Source organism: Scyliorhinus torazame, chromosome 16 (assembly GCF_047496885.1).
Source record: "Scyliorhinus torazame isolate Kashiwa2021f chromosome 16, sScyTor2.1, whole genome shotgun sequence".
Lineage (NCBI taxonomy): Eukaryota > Metazoa > Chordata > Chondrichthyes > Carcharhiniformes > Scyliorhinidae > Scyliorhinus > Scyliorhinus torazame.
Genome location: NC_092722.1, coordinates 81,311,660 through 81,333,060, shown reverse-complemented (window position 1 = coordinate 81,333,060; position 21,401 = coordinate 81,311,660). Strand labels below are relative to the sequence as shown.

General features: G+C 50.8%; 1 protein-coding gene across 1 annotated transcript in view; it reads left to right on the top strand.

Annotated features, from left to right (window-relative positions):
* The first annotated feature begins 4,755 nt into the window (after window positions 1–4,755).
* pex5 (peroxisomal biogenesis factor 5) overlaps window positions 4,756–21,401 on the top strand; it is a 43,207-nt gene continuing 26,561 nt past the window's right edge. The window contains 9 exon segments of the mRNA XM_072478675.1: window positions 4,756–4,840; window positions 6,857–7,008; window positions 9,911–9,946; window positions 10,248–10,380; window positions 13,300–13,431; window positions 13,576–13,684; window positions 14,470–14,560; window positions 15,128–15,259; window positions 15,504–15,605. Coding sequence (XP_072334776.1) covers window positions 4,756–4,840; window positions 6,857–7,008; window positions 9,911–9,946; window positions 10,248–10,380; window positions 13,300–13,431; window positions 13,576–13,684; window positions 14,470–14,560; window positions 15,128–15,259; window positions 15,504–15,605 — 972 coding nt within the window.

Below are 21,401 nucleotides of genomic sequence, written 5' to 3'. Positions count from 1 at the left end.
ACTATTCTGTCTAATTTCACCTCCCACCTCTTGGTCTGTAGCCCTGTGGGTAACAGCACCTCAAGCACAATATAGTGTAATAATAGAACATAGAACATAGAAAATACAGCATAGAACAGGCCCTTCAGGCCACGATGTTGTGCCAAACTTTTGTCCTAGATTAAGAACAAATTAATCTACACCCCAGCATTCTACCGTAATCCATGTACCTATCCAATAGTCGCTTGAAGGTCCCTAATGTTTCCGACTCGACTACTTCCACAGGCAGTGCATTCCATGCCCCCACTACTCTCTGGGTAAAGAACCTACCTTTGACATCCCTCCTATATCTTCCACCTTTCACCTTAAATTTATGTACCCTTGTAATGGTTTGTTCCACCCGGGGAAAAGGTCTCTGACTGTCTACTCTATCTATTCCCCTGATCATTTTATAAATCTCTATCAAGTCGCCCCTCATCCTTCTCCGTTCTAATGAGAAAAGGCCCAGCACCCTCAACCTTTCCTTGTAAGATCTCCTCTCCATTCCAGGCAACATCCTGGTAAATCTCCTTTGCACCTTTTCCAAAGCTTCCACATCCTTCCTAAAATGAGGCGACCAGAACTGTACACAGTACTCTAAATGTGGCCTTACCAAAGTTTTGTACAGCTTCATCATCACCTCACGGCTCTTAAATTCAATCCCTCTGTTAATGAACGCGAGCACACCATCGGCCTTCTTCACAGCTCTATCCACTTGAGTGGCAACTTTCAAAGATGTATGAATATAGACCCCAAGATCTCTCTGCTCCTCCACATTGCCAAGAACTCTACCGTTAACCCTGTATTCCGCATTCATATTTGTCCTTCCAAAATGGACAACCTCACACTTTTCAGGGTTAAACTCCATCTGCCACTTCTCAGGGCCAACATTCCCACGGAAGTGAATCATAAGGATGGGAGCAACAAGTCCAGAAAACCCTGGATGTCAAGGGATATCCAGGGAAAAAAGAGAGACTTATGGCAGATACCGAGGGCTCAAAACAGTGGAAGCCCTAGATGCTGGAGCTATATAAAATGGTTAGGCCCCAGCTGGAGTACTGTGTAAAGTTCAGGTCACCACACTACAGAAAGGAAGTGATTGCACCACAGAGGGTGCAGAGAAGATTCACCAGGATGTTGCCTGGGCTGGATCATTTCAGCTATCATGAGAGATTGGATAGGCTGGGGTTGTTTTGCCTTGAGCAGAGAAGGCTGACGGGGGACCTGATTGAGGTGTATAAACTTATGAGGGACATAGATAGGCTGCACAGGAAGGTACTTTTCCGGCTGGACAGTGTAGCCATGTAAAATGGCTGACTCCCGATTAGAATGGCCAAACCCCGATTTAAAATGGCGAACGGAAGAGGCTGATGGGAAAATCAGCCAACAGGACTCAAACAGACAGCTGCAGGTAAAACAGTGTATTCGTCTTTGGGGAAGCCAGACCGAATCGATACCTGCAGCCATCAACATAACAACACCCCAGCTATCTGCATATTAATCAGCAATCCCCAGGAACAATTGATACAAAATAGACACACAAAGCCGACCCAGACCTTTCGGCGCCAGCAGGAGCTGACACAAAGAGAGATAAACGACCACCCCTCGATCAAGGAATCGCTCCAGCATTGGAGAATATCCAAACTAGTGATTGGGACCAAGTCCAATCACTTGGAACCAGGTACAAGGTCCGCCCCGAGAGGCGGGAAGCCCCCGGGGACTATAAGAATAGGGGCCAAGTTCAAATCGACCCTTCTTCTCCTCTCCGCACCCTTCGAGACCCTCTGCAACAGCCGTGAGAAACGTAAGTCTTACTCCAACGCTCGCTACGAGATAGGCACTCCTGACTATCGACCTGTACCAGCTTTGAATCCCGCAGGCTCAGACCCCATCCGAAAGGCCATTCGTTTCCCTGACCTGGTGGGCCATTTCCAAAGTTAGGTATTGGCCTGTTAGTTGTAGGAAGTAGCTTAGAAGTAGAATTAATGTATAAGTACTAATTGCTGTACATAATAAATGAGCGTTGATTTAACGCTTACTAAGCGGTGTGTTGGATTATTCATCATTACTCGGAGTTGAACCACGTGGCGATATCAGAAAGATACCTGCCGACTCAAGAGCAAAGGTGACAGAACAAGAGCAATTAAACTAAGGCTAAAACGAGCAACAACAGGAAGGTACTTTTCCCCCTAGTAGAGGGGTCAATAATTAGAAAATTTATTAGCATCACAAGTAGACTTACATTGCAACTTACATTGTAACTTCTACTGTGAAAATCCCCTAGTTGCCTGTTCGGGTACACAGAGAATTCAGAATGTCCAATTCACCTAACAAGCACATCTTTCGGGACTTGTGGGAGGGAAATGAAGCACCCGGAGGAAACCCACGCAGACACGGGGAGAACGTGCAGACTCCACACAGACAGTGACCCAAGTGGCAATCAAACCCGGATCCCTGGCGCTGTGAAGCAACAGTGCTAACCACTGTGCTACCGTAACCAGGGGATATAGATTTAAGGTAAGGGGCAGAAGATTTTGAGAAGATGAGAGGAAATATTTTTCGCCCAGAGGGTGGTTGGAATCTGGAACTCACTGCCTGAAAGAGTGGTAGAGACGGGAACCCCTCACAACTTAGTTTTGTGAGGGCCACGAAGAATCCAGCACGAGTTTTAAGGATACAAAGAAATAACATTTATTTGCAATAACATATATATACACACACCAGCAGCAGTAACTTCGCTTGCTGCTCACTCCTTCCTTCTGGTTCCAAACTGGCCAGCTTTATTTATACAGGGATTCTGCTAATGATTTCTCCACCCCCTCATTGGGGAAGCTCATACTCCCACAGGATTGTGGGATTGTCATTAGCCCCCAGCCAATGGTAAGCAGGCAGGTTATAAAACTGTATTTAGATGTGCACTTGAAATGCCACAGCACACAAGGCAATGGATCAAGTGCTGGAAAATGGGATTACAATAGTTCGGTGTTTGATGGTTGGTGTGGACACGATCGGCCTATGACTCATTGACTAATTATGTGTCATAGTATATATTAGTCTTTTGTCATTTTTTTCCTTAATAAATATTCTTGGGCGGCACGGTGGTTAGCAATGCTGCCTCATGGCACCGAGGGCCCGTGTTCGATCCTGGCCCCGGGTCACTGTCCGTGTGGAGTTTGCAAATTCTCCCCATGTCTGTGTGGGTTTCCTCTGGGTGCTCTGGTTTCTTCCAACAGTCCAATGATGTGCAGGTCAGGTGGATTGGCCATGCTAAATTGCCCATTAGTGTGCAAACGTTAGGCGGGGGTAACGAGGGAGTGGACCGAGATAGGGCACTCTTTCAGCGGTCTAGACTCGATGGGCCGAATGGTCTTCTTCTGCACTGTAGGAAGTCAAATTGTTTTACAAATACATTAATGATTAAAGATAACTAGGGAAAGACTAGGCCCATTAATTACCACATTGGGAATTTGTGTCTGGAGGTGGGGGATGTAAGCATGGTTCTAAATGAATACTTTGTGTCGGTGTTCACCTGTGAGAGGGACAATGTGGGGATAGAAATCAGGGAGGATTGTAATAAAATTAAAGAGACTAACATAGGCAGAAAGGAGGTTCTGAGTGATTTCACTGGCTTAAAGATAGACTAATCTCCAGGGCCGGATGAAATGTATCCCAGGCTGCTGAGGAAAGGGAGGAAATAGCAGGGGGCTGGCAATAACTTTCAATTCCTTTCTGACCTGAGGGCTAGAGGATCGCCATTATTCAAGAAGGGAAGGGAGAAAGGGACAAACCAGGAAACTACAGGCCTGTCAGTCTAACCTCAGTGGCGGGGAACTATTGGAAGCAATTCTGAGAGTCAGAATTAATCTGCATTTGGAAATTAATCAAAACAGTCAGCATGTTTTTGTTAAGGGGAGGTCATGTCTGACCAACTTGATTGAATTTTTCGACAGTGACCAGGTGTGTAGATAAGGAAAATGCATTTGACATAGTCTACATGGTCTTCAGCACAGCTTCTGATAAGGTCCCACATGGAGTTCATCGATTGGCCTAATGGCCTCCCTCTGCACTGTAAATTCTAGGATTATCGATTTTCTGCCATTTTGTCCCTTCCTCTCCTGGTCCCGCCTACCCTCCTCGGAGTGGTCGCTTCACCCCACGTCCATCAAGACGCGATGACGTTTTCACGCCGGCTCTCCAAGGGCGGTGGGGCTCGCCGTCCACATTCGACCCTCACGTGGTAACCTCGGTCGGATCTGATTGGGTAAGCGCGGGGCGACTCCGTCCTTCCGCCCTTCTCCGTCGCTGAGTGGTCTCCGCCGCCGTCAGTCGCAGATGGGAATGACGGTTGGAGGCGGGTCCGGTTTGCCGGGCCTTTGATTGGTGGGCGGAACCGCCGGGATTGGCCCAGAGCTGGCTGGTGGGCTGGGCCGTTCGTCTCACAGCTGGCTTCTCCATCCAGCCGTCACGGAGCCTGGAGGTGCGCGCGCATGCAACGCAATCCTCCGCGCCTCTGACTGGCGCCGGCTACCCCGTCTCCCACGTGGGCGGGGCCAGTCACTGTCGTCTCCCATTGGTGAGTCACTGACCTCCACCTTCTGATTGGCGAATCGGAGAATGAAGGCGGGTTGCGAATTGGGGGGCGGGGCCTTCAGGTGGTCGGCGCGTGCCAGTGGTGGAGGCGCCTGTCCGTCAGTCCAGGGGGCGCCGCGATTGGCTGGGGCGGTGGGAGGAGGAACGATGTTGGTCCCGGTCTTTGATGCCGTGGATAGGGGAGGAGGGGATCGGGTGAAGGCCGGAGGAGGAGGAGGAGGTGGAGGTGGAGGTAATGTCCCCATTTGGAGGTGGGGGAGGGGTTGGTTTAAGGAAGAGTGGCCGACCAATCCAGTTGCTAAAAGGGTGGGATCCACTGAGGGGGATCTACTGGTACGGGATCAATTGTCGGGGTCCTACTGGGCAGGGGGATCCACTGGGTGGAGGGAGTTGGAAAGTGGGTCCATTTGATTGAGGGATCCATTGGAGAGGGAAATCCACTGGATAATCATAGAATTTACAGTGCAGAAGGAGGCCGTTCGGCCCATTGAGTCTGCACCGGCCCTTGGAAAGAGCACCCCACTTAAGCCCACGCCTCAACCCTATCCCCGTAACCCCACCTAACAATTTTGGACACTAGGGGCAATTTAGAATGGCCAGACCACCTAACCTGCACATCTTTGGACTGTAGGAGATAACCGGAGCACCGGAGGAAACCCACGCAGACACGGGGAGAAAGTACCGACTCCGCACAGACAGTAACCTAAGCCGAGAATCGAGCCTGGGACCCTGGAGCTGTGAAGCAACTGTGCTACCGTGCTGCCCTTTGATCGAATGAGAGGGGGGACTACTGGATTCAGTGATCTATTGGAGAGCGTGATCCACTAGCGAGTGGGAACTACTGGATGGAGGGATCAATTGGAGCGTGAATCCAGTGACAAGGGGGAATCACTGGATGATGGGATCCACTGGAGTGGGGGTCTATTGAAGATAGGGATCGACTGGATGGGGGATCTAATGGAGAGGGGGACCACCTGGTATGAGATCTATTGGAGATGGGGATCAACTGGATGGGGGATCTACTGGAGAAGAGGACCACCTGTTGTGAAAGGGGGATCCACAAGACAGGGAACTCTCTAGAAGGGTGATTTCCTAGAGAGGGGGCACTGGATGGGTTGGCGTCTATTGGAGAAGGGGGATCCACTAAATGTGGATCTACTGGAGAATGAGGAACCATGAGAGGGGATCTATTAGGGGCTCCACTAGAGGGGTATCCATTGGATTGGGGACCCATCATGTGGAGACCACCTGGATCAGGGATCTGCTGGAGATGTGATCCACTGAAGAGATGATACACTGGGGTCCACTCCCCATTGAGAGAGGCCCGGAGGCAGCATCTCACGCACCCTCCCCCCCCCCCCCCCGACCCCAGGGGCACTGCTGCAGAGGTGGGGGAGGGGAGCCAGCCACTCAGTGATCCCCCCCCACCCCCCAGGACTGTCCAGCCAATCACAGAGAGAGAGATAGCCTTCCCTCAGGACTGTCCAGCCAATCACAGAGAGAGAGATAGCCTCCATTCAGGGCTGTCCAGAGAATCACAAAGAAAGGTCCAGCCACTTATTTAGAGACCGTCTCCCCTCAGGGCAGTCCAGCCAATCGCAGAGTGAGAGATAACTATCTGGCCAATCACAGAGAGCCTCCCAGGGATGTCTAACCAATCAGAGGGATCCCCCGTGTCATCCAGCCAATGGGAGATGGCCCCACAGGGAGACCTAGCCAATCAAAGAGTGGGAGACCCTCCAAGGACATTCCAGCCAATCACCAAGCCACTGCAGGACAATACAGCCAATCGGGGAGAGTGGCTGGGTCGATGCAGCCTGTTAAAGCTACCCCAGGGCAGGCCAAACAATCATGGGAACCTTCCCCAACACTGCCCCCCCACCGCACCCCACAACCGCAGGGTGATCCAATCAATCATAGAGAGCCCTGTGGGTAAATCCAACAAATAACTCAGCCCCCCAATTTATTCCGATCTGCATGCAGACCAATAGCGTAAAAGAACCAAATTTCTGGAGCAAACCTAAAGAAGACATCAATGGGCCCGATTTCACTTTTTAAGATAGTTCTTGGCACAATCACGACAGCGCACAACATTAATGCCACCTTGACAGGAAAATTATATTGAATAAAAAAACAGACCATACCCTCTCAATCGTTGCTTCAACAACGATATGGAGGAAAACAACACCTCGCTGTGTCAAATGGAGGTTGTTTTAAAATTAAGTTGTGTTTGTACACTTCCCCATAGCTGTCACCATGGCGATGCGCGATCTGGTGGAGACGGAGTGTGGGGGTTCGAACCCCCTGATGAAGCTGACGACGCATTTCACACGTGACAAGGGACTGCGTCAGGAGGGCATCGGTGTTTCTCCATGGCCGGGGGGTGCAGGGGTTTCCGAGGTGAGACTGTGTTCTCGTTGGAAAATGCTGCTCTATGTCTCTCTTTGCCCACTCTCTCCCTCCCACCTTTCATTCTTTATTAAAATGATCAAAATCTTATGCCCGCTCTGCCTTTTTATACTTATCTCTCTCCATTTCCCTTTTTCTGTTTTTCTGTCTCTTGCTGTCTCTCTCTCTCCCTGTCTCTCTCGCTGTCTCTGTCTCTCTCTCTCTCTATCTATCTCTCTGCCTCACTCTCTGTCTCTCTCTCTCTGTCTCTCCCTTGCTCTCACCCCGTCTCTCTGATACAGTACAGTGCATTGTAATGACTATAAGAAATTGTCATATTATATTTTATATTTTGCCATATTGATGTTTTTAAAAGCCTTGGGCTGAAATACATACAGGCAGTGAGTCTGCTAAAGCTGCAGTTATGGTATCGTAACAATGAGGCCATTTACTCGTTTACTTCTGGCTGGGTAATGGAATAGTATTCATATTTGGACAGTTCCCTGGACTGTGGATAATTTGAGGGATGGTGTTTAGTCCTAACTGGACCGGCGTTCGATCCCGGCCCCGGGTCACTGTCCGTGTGGAGTTTGCACATTCTCCCCGTGCCTGCATGGGTCTCACTCCCACAACCCAAAGGATGTGCTGGGTAGGTTGATTGGGTACTCTAAATTAAAAAAAAACTAAGCAGGTCATGGGACAGCTTCGTGGGATACAAATGATGTAATTAATGGGAGGAGCCAGGTCTGTCTGTAGTTGTTGGCAGTTTTGCCACAAGATTTGAGTCTTGATTTTCAGGGTTCAAGTAGCTCTGATTGCTAACTTTATTTATGAATGGATTTTGAACTGTATCGGGTTGCTTAATTGGAATATATATAGTGGCAGGTGTCGATAGTGAGTTAATATTTGTGACTTTTATTACCCAATTCATTTTTTCCAATTAAGGTGCAATTTAGCATGGCCAATTCACCTACCCTGCCCATCTTTTGGGTTGTGGGGGTGAGACCCATGCAGACACTAGGAGAATGTGCAAACTTGGGCCGGGATCGAACCTGGGTCCTCAGTGGCAATGCTAACCACTGGCCCCACCTTGCCGCTCTGTTTCCCTTTTATTTAAGAACTGTAGTTACCGTGAATTGTAAATTATTTTTTTGATGTTAATATGGTTAATTCTGTGTTTAAGTCATTTTACAATAAAAGGTACCTATTGATCAGATAGGTCATCACTCCTGGGGTAAAGTATCCTTTCCTCACAGTTTTACAAATTGAAAAAAAATTGTTTGAGGTTCTCGACCGGTATCCGAACAATAGTCGGGTCTGATCCGGTATCTGAACAATAGTTGGGGCCTGATCCGGTTGGGGTCTGATCCGGTATCCGAACAATAGTCGGGGTCTGATCCGGTATCCGAACAATAGTCAGGGTCTGATCCGGTATCCGAACAATAGTCAGGGTCTGATCCGGTATCCGAACAATAGTCAGGGTCTGATCCGGTATCCGAACAATAGTCAGGGTCTGATCCGGTATCCGAACAATAGTCAGGGTCTGATCCGGTATCCGAACAATAGTCAGGGTCTGATCCGGTATCCGAACAATAGTCGGGGTCTGATCCGGTATCCGAACAATAGTCAGGGTCTGATCCGGTATCCGAACAATAGTCGGGGTCTGATCCGGTATCCGAACAATAGTCGGGGTCTGATCCGGTATCCGAACAATAGTCGGGGTCTGATCCGGTATCCGAACAATAGTCGGGGTCTGATCCGGTATCCAAACAATAGTCGGGGTCTGATCCGGTATCCAAACAATAGTCGGGGTCTGATCCGGTATCCGAACAATAGTCGGGGTCTGATCCGGTATCCGAACAATAGTCGGGGTCTGATCCGGTATCCGAACAATAGTCGGGGTCTGATCCGGTATCCGAACAATAGTCGGGGTCTGATCCGGTATCCGAACAATAGTCGGGGTCTGATCCGGTATCCGAACAATAGTCGGGGTCTGATCCGGTATCCGAACAATAGTCGGGGTCTGATCCGGTATCCGAACAATAGTCGGGGTCTGATCCGGTATCCGAACAATAGTCGGGGTCTGATCCGGTATCCGAACAATAGTCGGGGTCTGATCCGGTATCCGAACAATAGTCGGGGTCTGATCCGGTATCCGAACAATAGTCGGGGTCTGATCCGGTATCCGAACAATAGTCTGGGTCTGATCCGGTATCCGAACAATAGTCGGGGTCTGATCTGGTATCCGAACAATAGTTAGGGTCTGATCCGGTATCCGAACAGCATCTCCACAAACAAACATTTGGATTAGAAGTTCGAGGACGCCATTCGATTGATCAGAGCATTGCCTTAACTCCATTCTCCTGTCTCTTCCCCTGTAATCCTCAACTCCCCTCGTCAATCAAAAATCTCCCGAACTCAGCCTTGAATATATTCAGTGAACCTCAGCCCCCCCTCTGGTCAACAAACCATTCCCCCCCAATCCCTGGAATCAGCTCAGTCTACCTTCTCGGAATGGCTTCTAGTTCAAGTACGTTCCTCTGTACGTATGGAGCCTGAAACTGAGAAGTACTCCGGCTGCGGACTCGCCAAGAGCCCCGGTACAGTTGGAGATACTCTGCTCTTTGTCTACAGGTCAGCTCCTATATGGGTACATGTTTTTAAAAAATATTCATTCATGAGAAGTGGGAATCACTGGCTGGGGTCCCATTATTTTATTGCCCATTCCTTATTGCCCCTTGAGAAGGTAGTGGGCGATCCACCATCTTGAACCCGCGACAGTCCCTGTGTGGTGTCGGTACATCCATGGTGCTGTTAGGGAAGGGATTCCAGGATTCTGATTCAGTGACAGTGAAGGAACGGCCGATATATGTCCCGGTGTCCGCTAACCCATATTTCTCGCTCTCTCTTCCAGATCTCTCTGCCGCTTGGAACAGGCAAGGAAGAAGAGGTAAGGAGAACGGGAATGGTCAATGCGCCGGGGGAAAGCTTGACATCATTCGGCCTTTTGAGGGGAAGGATGGGAGGTGGGGGTAGGGGATATCTGCTTGTGGCCAGCCCTAGCCTTCTGGATAACCTTCTGTTATTGTGCAGAGTCTAATTGCTTTTCTCTTTCTCTCTCTCTTTCTCTCTCCCCCCATCTCTCCCCCCCATCTCTCCCCCCCCCCCTCTCTGTCTCTCCCCATCTCTCTCTGTCTCTCTCCCTCTCTGTCTCTCCCCCTCTCTGTCTCTCCCCCCCCTCTCTCTTCCAGCTCGTCTCAGAGTTCCTAACAGAACAGAATGGCCCTCTCCTTTCCCGCGCCCCTAACACCTTCAAGATGGACGACCTCCTGGCTGAAATGCAGGAAATCGAGAACTCCAGTCTCCGGTTTGGCCCTCAGCGAGGTACGCTGACCAAGAGAGGGTGGGAGTAGAGGTGGTTAAACCCTCGATGTGCAAACTCGCCATTGTGAGGAGATTGGAGGACAAGAATAAATAAGTCTCACTCCAATTGGACAAGTTTTTGGTGAAACCACATCTGGAGTACCATCCACAGTTTTGGGTCCCCACATTTAGGAAAAGACTTACTCGCGTTGGGGAGGGTGGGGGGTGCGGTTACATCGAAGTGTCACTTGAGTGCTCCCTGGGACAAAGTTGTTGGCATTTGAGTGAATGGGCTCGGGTTCCTCTGGAGTTTGGGAGAACGAGGGGCAACCTCATCGAAAGAAGATTGTGAAGGGGGTCTGAAAGGGTGGAAGCTGGGAGATTGTTCCCGCGGGTATATGGTACGTGGGGAGTGCAGCAAAATGGAGTTGTAGCCTAAGATCAGCCAGGGTTGTAATGAATGGTGGAGCAGGTTCGATGGCCTGAATGGTCTCCCTTTTTTAAGGTGGCGGCACATGAGCCAGGGTGGGATGGTGGGGGTGTTGGTGTGGGAGGAGGGGTCGGTGAGTGGTGGAGTCGGTTTGGGAGATGGGGATTGGTGTGGGAGGAGGGGGTCGGTGAGGGGTGGGGTCGATTTGGGAGAAGGGGGTCAGTGAGCGGGGGGTGGGGGGGGGGGGGGGAGGTCGGTGTGGGTCCATATGGGGGAGGGGATTATATCCCTCCAGAGAAAGGTGTTATCCTAACCTTTGGGTATTTTATTTTTTGCCTTCTCTGTTCCATCCCTCTCCCTCCACCCCTCTGTCCCTCCTGACCTCTGCCCCTCCTGTCCTCCCACTCTCTGTCCCTTACCTCCCTCTCTCTGTCCCTCCATTCCTCCCTCCGTGTCTCTGCCTCCCTGGCACTCTCGCCCTGGCTCTCTCTCTCCCCCCTTGCTTTTTCTCTCTCTCTCTCCCTTGCTCTCTCTCCCTGTCTCTGCCTCCCTCCCTTCACTGTCTCTCCCTCCCTCCCTCCCCACTCTGCCTCTCTCTCCCTCGCTGTCTCTCTCTCCCTCGCTGTCTCTCTCTCTCTTCCTCGCTGTCTTTCCCTCTCTCGCTGTCTCTCCCTCCCTGGCTGTCTCGCCTTTCTTTCCTCGCTGTCCCTCCCTCCCTCGCTGTCTATCTCTCTCCCTCGCTGTCTCTCTCTCCCTCGGTTGCTGTCTCTCTCACCCTCACTCGCTGTCTTTCTCTCCCTCCCTCGCCATCTCTCTCCCTCCTTCCCTCACTGTCTCTCTCCCTCCCTCCCTCACTGTCTCTCTCCCTCCCTTGCTGTCCCACTCCCTCCCTCCCTCCCCCTCTCGCTGTCTCTCCACCCTCGCTGTCACTCTCTCCTCCCTCGCTGTCTCTCCCCCCTCCATCGCTGTCTCCCTCTCCCCGTATATCCCTCTTCCCTTCTCTCACCCCCCCATCTCTCTCACTCTTTCTCACTCCCGATCTCTGTCTCTCCTCCTCTCTCCCCGTCTTTCTCTCTCTCCTGACCTGTCCTCCCTCCTCATCTCGCTCTCTCTCCCCACCTCTCTCTCTCTATCTCCCTCCCCATCTCTCTCCCTCCCCGTCCCTCCCTCTCCCAACCCTGTCTCTCTCTCCCTCCTGTCTCTTTCTCCGTCCCTCTCTCCCCGCCTCTCTCTCCCTACCCATCTCTCACTCCCTACCTGTCTCGTTCTCTCTCCCCGCCTCGCTCTCTCTCCCCGTCTCTCTCTATCTCGCTCCCCATCACTCTCCCTCCCCGTCCCTCTCTCTCCCTCCCCGTCCCTCTCTCCCTCCCCGTCTCTTTCTCCGTTCCTCTCTCTCTCCCTACCCATCTCTCACTCCCTACCTGTCTCGCTCTCTCCCCGTCTCGCTCTCTCCCCGTCTCGCTCTCTCCCCGTCTCGCTCTCTCCCCGTCACTCTCTCTCCCCGTCACTCTCTCTCCCCGTCTCGCTCTCTCTCCCTACCCGTCTCTCTCCCTCCCTGTCTCCCTACCCGTTTCGCTCTCTTTCCCCATCTCTCTTTCTTTCTCTCCCCATCTCTCACTCCCCGTCTCTCTTTCACTCCCTGTCTCTTTCTCCCCGACTCTCCCTCCATCTCTCTTCCATCTCTCTCCCTACCCGTCTCTTTCTCTCTTGTCTCTCTCCCTCCCTGTCACTCCCTCCTCGTCTCTCTCTCCCTTCCCCATCTCTGCCTTCCCCTCCCTGTTTCTGTCTCCCCCTCCGTGTCTCTGTCTCCCCTTCCTCGTCTCTCTCTCTCTCTTCCTCCGCGTCTCTCTCTCTTTCTCCCCGCCCCTCTCTCTCCTTACCTGTCCCTCTCTCTCCGTCCCTCTCTGCCCACCTCTCTCTCTCCCTACCCGTCTCTCACTCCTATATGTCTCTCTCTCTCTCTCCGTGTCTCTCTCTTTCCCCGTCTCTCTCTAACTCCCTCCCCATCTCTTTCCCTCCCCATCCCTTTATCTCCCTACCCATCTCTCTTTCTGCCTACCCATCTCTCACTCCCTACATGTCGCGCTCTCTATCCCCGTCTCTCTCTCCGTCCCTGTCCGTATCTCTCTCTCTCATCTCTCGCTCCGTGTTTCACACTCCCCGTCTTTCTCTCTCTCCCGGTCTCTCTCTCTCTCTCCCGGTCTCTCTCTCTCTCTCCCGGTCTCTCTCTCTTTCCCGTCTCTCTCTTTCCCATCTCTCTCTCTCTCCCGTCTCTCTCGCCCCGTCTGTCTCTCTCTCCCCCCCTGTCTTTCTCTCCCCGTCTCTCTCTCTCTCCCATCCCGTCTCTCTCTCTCTCTCCCTCCCAGTCTCCCTCTCCCTCTCCGTCTCTCTCCCCTTCCCCGTCTCTCCTTCCCCCATCTCTCTTTTTCTCTCTCTATCTCTCTGACTCTCTGACTGTCTCTCTTTCTCTCTCTCTCTCTCTCTGTTTCCCTGTCTCTGTCTCTCTCTAGCCCCTGGAGTGGCAGACCTGGCTATTTCTGGAAGTTGGGCGGAGGAGTTCCTGGCTTCCGAACCCACCGTCGACACATCACGAGGCTACAGCGAAGCTGATTGGTCCCGGGAGTTCCTCGCTGAGGCGGCAGGTAGGTGGGTGGCATTAGGGAGGGGGAGGCTGATCATTGTGGGCGAGCGGCTGACAGTATTGGCAAGCATACACTTTGCCCTCTCAATCTTTCCACTTTGACCTTTTTCCTGCCGCCCCCCCCCCCCCCCCCCACCCCCCGCAGACCCTGAAGCCACCTGCCCAGCCAAGTGGGCTCAGGAATACCTGGAACAGACAGAGGAGAAACTGTGGCTGGGCGAGCATGAGCTCGAAAGTGCTCAGGAAGCCAAATGGTACGTTGTGAGTAGGTGGCAATGTAGACAGAGCTCTGTATTGTAGCTGTCCCTGGCAGTTCTCGATGTTGACACTGGGTATATAGTAGGTGGGACTATAGGAGGGTTATCATGCTCTCCCCTTGTCAGGTTCCCCTTTCTCAGAGGGAGCTCTCGATAGTTACTGTTCCTGGGCGTGCTCGATGCTGACACTGGGTATAAAGTGGGTGGGACATGCTCTCCCTTTGTCTGATCTCCCTTTTTTGCGTGGGAGCTCTGTATTGTACTTGTTCCTGGGAGTGCTCGATGCCGAATGGATATGGGCGGCACGGTAGCACAGTGGTTAGCGCTGTTGCTTCACAGCGCCAGGGTCCCGGATTCGATTCCCGCTAAGGTCACTGTCTGTGTGGAGTCTGCATGTTCTCCCCGTGTCTGCGTGGGTTTCCTCCGGGTGCTCCGGTTTCCTCCCACAAGTCCCGAGAGACGTGCTGTTAGGTAATTTGGACATTCTGAATTCTCCCTCTGTGTACCCGAACAGGCGGCGGAATGTGACGACTAGGGGCTTTTCACAATAACTTCATTGCAGTGTTAATGTAAACCTACTTGTGGCAATAATGAAGATTATTATAAGTGGGTTGGAGGATTATCATGTTCTCCCTTTGTCAGATTTCCCTTTTCCAAAGGGAGCATTGTATTGTAAGCTGCTCCCCCACGTCTTCCCCCAATCCCCCTGACACCCTCACCCCCCGACAACCTGGTGAAGACAAGTGTCTGATGTGGGATCTTCCTGTGCTCCCTGGACACAGGACGGAGGAATACCGCCCAGAGGAAGAGCTGCGGCTGGCTGCCAGTGAGTTTCTGGAGAAGATCAATGACCCCAAGCTGGAAGGTTCAGAGGTGAGCCAGGGACTGGAGGCCACTGATAGGTTGGAGAGGGTGGGTGGGGGGGTTCCTGGGGCTGTACAGGCTCTCCCTGGATTCACACTGAGTGGGTGGTGTTGGCAGAACACCTCTCCTGTCAGTGTGCATTGAAGTTGCGACCTCGCAGTGGGTTGGGTGGTATAAATCGAGTTAAGTGAACTCAAGCCAGAGGTGCAATTTGAGCCTTGCCTGGGGAGGGAGAGAGAGTCAGCGGGAGAGAGGGATTCGGGAGAGTCAATGGGAGAGAGAGGGGGGAGGGAGAGAGGTAGGGAGAGGGAGAGAGAAGGGGATGGGGTTAGAGAGGGGATAGAGAGGGAGGGGTGAGAGAGGGAGAGAGGAAGTAGAGAGGGAGGGAGAGGGGGAGACAGGGAGGATGGGGGAGAGAGGGGATTGGGGGAGGGGAAAGAGAGAGGGAGCGAGACAGAGAGAGAGATGGAGGGATGGCCCGGGGGTGGGGATGGGGTGGTGGGGGATGGGGTGAAGATAGTTTCCATGCCTCACTGTTGTCTCTTTCTGTCCGCCTCGCCTCCCTGTGTCTCCCAGTTTGTCCAGTTCCTGCGACGGGTTGGCGAGGGTCAGCTGACATTCGAGGACGACCGGCCGTCTGTCTGTGCTGGCCGAGGGGAGGCCAAAGCCAAGCGCTGGGCCGCTGGGTTCGCCCAAGAGTTGGAGCAGGTAGGCGCAGCCTTGCCGGTCTGGCCCTGCTCGGCTCGATACTCCCCTCCCTCCCCTCTCTTGGCCCTGAGTGACCTTGAAACTGCCCTGGGCAGTCCGATGGGGGATCCTGGGTAGGGTTGGGGGTGGAGGGGCCTGAACTGATGTGGAAAGGGTCTGGGTTGCTCCTTCACCAGCCGGGTGTTTATCTTTACCCACCTCTCTCTCTTTCTCTCTGTCTGACTCCCTCTCTCCTTATCCTCAGACTCCAGAGCAGAAGGCAGAGGCCTGGGCGGATGAATTTACCACAGGTCAGCGGCATCTCTCGCCCGACACGGAGTACCAGCATGCCAAGGCTGCTGTCGAGGTAAACATGCATCTGACTAGCTGCCATTACTTCCTCTCTCACACTCTCCCTCTCACACATTCATTCCCTCACTCTCTCTCACACTCTCACCCTCACACACACTCTCCCTCTCTCACTCTCATACACACCCTCCCTCACACACTATCTCTCACACTATCTCTCACACTCTCTCACTTTCACACACTCTCCCTCTCATACACAATTTCTCACACACAATCTCTCGCACAAACTCTCGCACATACATTCTCACACACTCTCACACACACACACTCTCACACACACTCTCACACACACTCTCACAGACACTCTCACACTCTCTCACACTGACACACTCTCATACCCTCACACACACACACTCTCACACTCTCTCTCACACACTCACATACACTCTCACACACACTAACACTCTCACACATATACACATTCTCACTCTCACTCACACAAACTCACACACACTTACACTCTCACACATAGACCATAGAACAGTACAGCACAGTACAGGCCCTACGGCCCACAATGTTGTGCTGACCATTTATCCTAATCTAAGATAAACCTAACCGACACCCCTTCAACTTACTGCTGTCCATGTGCCTGTCCAAGAGTCGCTTAAATGTCCCTAATGACTGACTCCACCACCTCCGCTGGCAGTGCATTCCATGCACCCACCACTCTCTGTGTAAAGAACCTACCTCTGACATCTCCCCTATACCTTCCTCCAATCACCTTAAAATTATGTCCCCTCGTGACAGCCATTTCCGCCCTGGGAAAAGTCTCTGGCTATCCTTTATCAAGTCACCTCTCTTCCTTCATCGCTCCAGTGAGAAAAGCCCTAGCTCCCTCAACCTTTCTTCATAAGACATGCCGTCCAGTCCAGACAGCATCCCGGTAAATCTCATCTGTACCCTCTCCAAAGCATCCACATCCTTCCTACAATGAGGCAACCAGAACTGGACACAATATTCCAAGTGTGATCTAACCAGGGTTTTATAAAGCTGCAGCAAAACCTCGCGGTTCTTAAACTCAATCCCCCTGTTAATGAAAGCCAACACACCATGCGCCTTCTTATCAACCCTATCAACCTGGGTGGTAACTTTGAGGGATCTATGTACGTGGACCCCAAGTTCCATCTGTTCCTCCACAGTTCCAAGAATCCTGCCTTTAACCCTGTATTCAGCATTCAAATTCGACCTTCCAAAATGAATCACTTCACATTTATCTAGGTTGAACTCCATCTGCCACTTCTCAGCCCAGCTCTGCATCCTGTCAATGTCCTGTTGCAAACTGCAACAGCCCTCAACACTATCTAGAACTCCACCAACCTCCATGTCATCGGCAAACTTACTAACCCACCCTTCCACTTCCTTATCCAAGACATTTATAAAAACCACAAAGAGCAGAGGTCCCAGAACAGATCCCTGCGGGACACCACTGGTCACCGACCTCCAGGCGGATTACGTTCTATCCACTACCACTCGCTGTTTTCTTTCGGCCAGCCAATTCTGTATCAAGCCAACCAAATTTCCCTGTATCCTATGCCCCCTAACGTTCTGAATGAGCCTACCATGGGGAACCGTATCAAATTCCTTACTGAAATCTGACCTTCATCAATGTGTCTCGTCACATCCTCAAGGAATTCAGTGAGGCTTGTGAGGCATGACCTGCCCCTCACAAACCCATGCTGACTATTTTTAATCAAACTGTTTTTCTAAATAATCATAAATCCTATCTCTCAGAATCCTTTCCATTATTTTGCTCACCACAGATGTAAGGCTGACTGGTCTGTAATTCCCAGGGATTTCCCTATTCCCTTTTTTGAACAGGGGAACAACATTCGCCTCCCTCTAATCATCCGGTACTACTCCAGTGGAGAGTGAGGACGCAAAGATCATCGCCAACGTTGCAGCAATCTCCTCCCTCGCTTCCCGTAGTAACCTTAGGTATATCCCGTCAGGCCCAGGGGACTTATCTATTCTGATGCTTTTCAAAATTTCCAGCACATCCTCCTTCTTAATATCAACCTGTTTGAGCCTATTAACCTGGTTCACGCTGTTCTCACGAGCAACAAGGTCCCTCTAGTGAATACTGAAGCAAAATATTCATTTAGGGACTCCCCTACCTCCTCAGACTCTAGGCACAAGTTTCCTTCACTATCCCTGATCGACCCTACTCTCACTCTGATCATCCTCTTATTTCTCACATAAGTGTAGAACACCTTGGGGTTTTCCCTAATCCTTCCCGCCATGGCTTTTTCATGCCCCCTTCTAGCTCTCCTCAGTCCATTTTTGAGTTCCTTCCTGGCTACCTTGTAACCCTCTAGAGCCGTGCCAGATCCTTGCTTCCTCAACCTTGCGTAAGCTTCCTTCTTCCTCTTGACTAGAAGCTCCACTTCTCTTGCCATTGAAGGCTCCTTCACCTTACCATTCTTTCCATATACACACGCTCTCACACTCTCACACGCACTCTCTCACAGTGACTTTCACACTCTCACACACTCTCTGACACACTCGCTCTCACTCACATACACTCGCTCTCACACTCACATGCACTCTCTCATACACTCACACACACACTAACACATGCACACACTCTCACACACATACACTCTCTCACACACTCTCTCATATACCCTATCTCACACTCTCTCACACTCACACACTCACTCACATTGTTCTCACTCTCTCACACACTCTCACACACATTCTCCGTAACACACAGACACACTCTCTCACATATACACTTTCACTTATGTTGTGTTATGCTTCTTCATGTAGCATAAGCTGCTTCCTTGATGTATGCTCTGACAAAGGAAGGTTCAGACTTGGAGATAGGTTTAACACATTCATTGAACAGTTAACAATTCTCCGACTTGAGTTCGACTCTCCTGCTAATCTTGCTATAGTAACACAGTCTAACTAACCAGTCTGCTCTAAGCCATGCAGTGGGTGTGATGCTTCTGCTCTGCCCCTGCCCTTCTAAGTGTCGCCTGTGGAAAGAGAAAGAGCATGTGAGCCCTGTCCTTTTATATGGGTTGCTCCCTTGTGGTAGTGTCACCTCTGGGTGTCTTGACTGCCCATTGGTCATGTCCTATTCTGTATGTTCATTAGCTGTATGTCTGCATGTCATGATGTCTCTGGTGCTCCCTCTAGTGTTTACTTAGTTGTAGTATATTTACATTAAAGCTTTATCTTCTCAGCATAGGCACGCCATCTAGGTCAGATGCTACCATGTAAATCTCTAATCCCTGCTTGAATGCACGCCAGTTGGCACTGAGATTGCCGTGGTACCTGTGCTGCTGAGGAACCGGAATCTCGAACATCTTGCCTGGGTGCTGTTGCTGGTAGTCACGGATATGTTGAGTTGAACTATATAGATTCAACAGGCACTCACTGGTACCATGTTGTGTTATGCTTCTTCATGTAGCATAAGCTGCTTCCTTGATGTATGCTCTGACAAAGGAAGGTTCAGACTTGGAGATAGGTTTTGCACATTCATTGAACAGTTAACAATTCTCCTACTTGAGTTCGACTCTCCTGCTAATCTTGCTATAGTAACTCAGGCTAACTAACCAGTCTGCTCTAAGCCACACGGTGGGTGTGATGCTTCCGATCTGCCCCTGTCCTTCTCTCTAAGTGTTGCCTGTGGAAAGAGAAAGAGCATGTGTACCCTGTCCTTTTATATGGGTTGCCTCCTTGTGGTAGTGTCACCTCTGGGTGTCTTGACTGCCCATTGGTCGTGTCCTATTCTATGTGTTCATTCGCTGTATGTCTGCATGTCATGATGTCTCTGGTGCTCCCTCTAGTGTTTACTTAGTTGTAGTATATTTACATTAACCCCTTGTGTATATACAGAGATGCATATCACCACAACTTACACACATACTCTCATACCCTCTCTCACACAAAAACCCTCACACAGAAACTTTCTCACTCACCCACTCTCACACACTCACACATACACACTCACTCTCCATTCACACTCTCACATGCACTCTTTCACATGCACATGCTCACACGCACGCGCTTACACACACTCACTCACACAAACACACTTTCGCTCTCACACAGTCTCACACGCATACGTTCTCTCGCAAACACTATCTCACACACATTCTCTCGCACACTCTCTTACACACATACTCTTGCTCTCTTTGCTCTCTCAGGCATCCTCTCACACACACTCTCTCTCACACACACTCTCTCACACACTCTCTAATACACCCTCTCTCACACATAAACTCTCACTAACACACATATTCTCTCACACTCTCGCATACCCTCTCTCACACACACACTCACTCACACTCATGCATTCTCACACACACTCTCTCACACTCACATGCACTCTCACACTCACTCACATTGTTCTCACACTCTCTAACAAACTCTCACACATACACTCTCACTCAAACACATACTCTCTCACACACATACTCCCTCACATACCCTCCCTCACACACTCTCACAAACTCACACACACTCTCACACACACACCCTCTTTCACACATACACTCTCACTCACCCACATACTCTCTCACACACATACTCTCACATACCCTCTCTCAATAACCTCTCTTATTCTCTCACACACTCTTACACGCATACGTTCTCTCACAAACACTATCTCACACACATTCTCTGACACACTCCCTCTTACACACATACTCTTGCTCTCTGCTCTCACACACCCTCTCACATGCACACTCTCTCATAAACCCTCTCATTCACACACTCACATACACTCTCACACTCAATCACATTGTTCTCACACTCACACTCTCTCTAACAGACACACTCTCTCACACATACACTCACTCACACACATACTCTCACATTCCCTCTCACATAACCTCTCTCACATTCTCTCTCTCACTCATTCCCACAAACACACACACTCTCACAAACACACTCTCACATGAATACATTCTCTCACAAACACTATCTCACACACCCTCTCTCACACTCTCTTGCTCTCACACATCCTCTCACATGCATACTCTCACACACGCACTCTCACTCTTTCTCACACACACTCACTCACACACTGTCTCTCACACACACACTCTCTTGCTCTCACACGCACACTCTCTCACTCATACTCACGCAGACTCGCTATCGCCCACATGCACTCTCACACACAAACACACGCACACTCGCTCTCACACACACTCTCTCATACACTCTCTGATACACACTCGCTCTCACACGCTCTCACCCACTCTTACTTGCACTCTCTCACATTCACTCTCATACACTAACACACGCATACACTCTCTCAAACACATTCACTCTCACACACACACACACACACTGTCATACACCCTCTTTCACATTCTCTCACTCTCACACACTATCTAACTCTCCCACACACACTCACACACACTCTGACACACTCACTCACACACTCTCTTTCACACACGCACATGCACTCTCACACAATCACTCATATTGTTCTCACACTCTCTCACGCACTCTCTTACACACTCAAATGCACACATACACTCACGCTCTCACATACCCTCTCTCACACACACACACACTCTCACACACACACACTCTCACACACACACACACTCACACTCACTCACACTCACACACTCACTCACTCACAGACTCACATACTCTCACTCACTCACACACTGTCTCACTCACACACATGCACTTTCACACACTCACTCACATTGTACTCTCACTCTCACACACTAACATGCACTCTCACACACTCACCCACATTATTTCTCACACTCTCTCACAGTCTCTCTCTCACGCACACTGTCTCACACACTCACATGCACTCTCA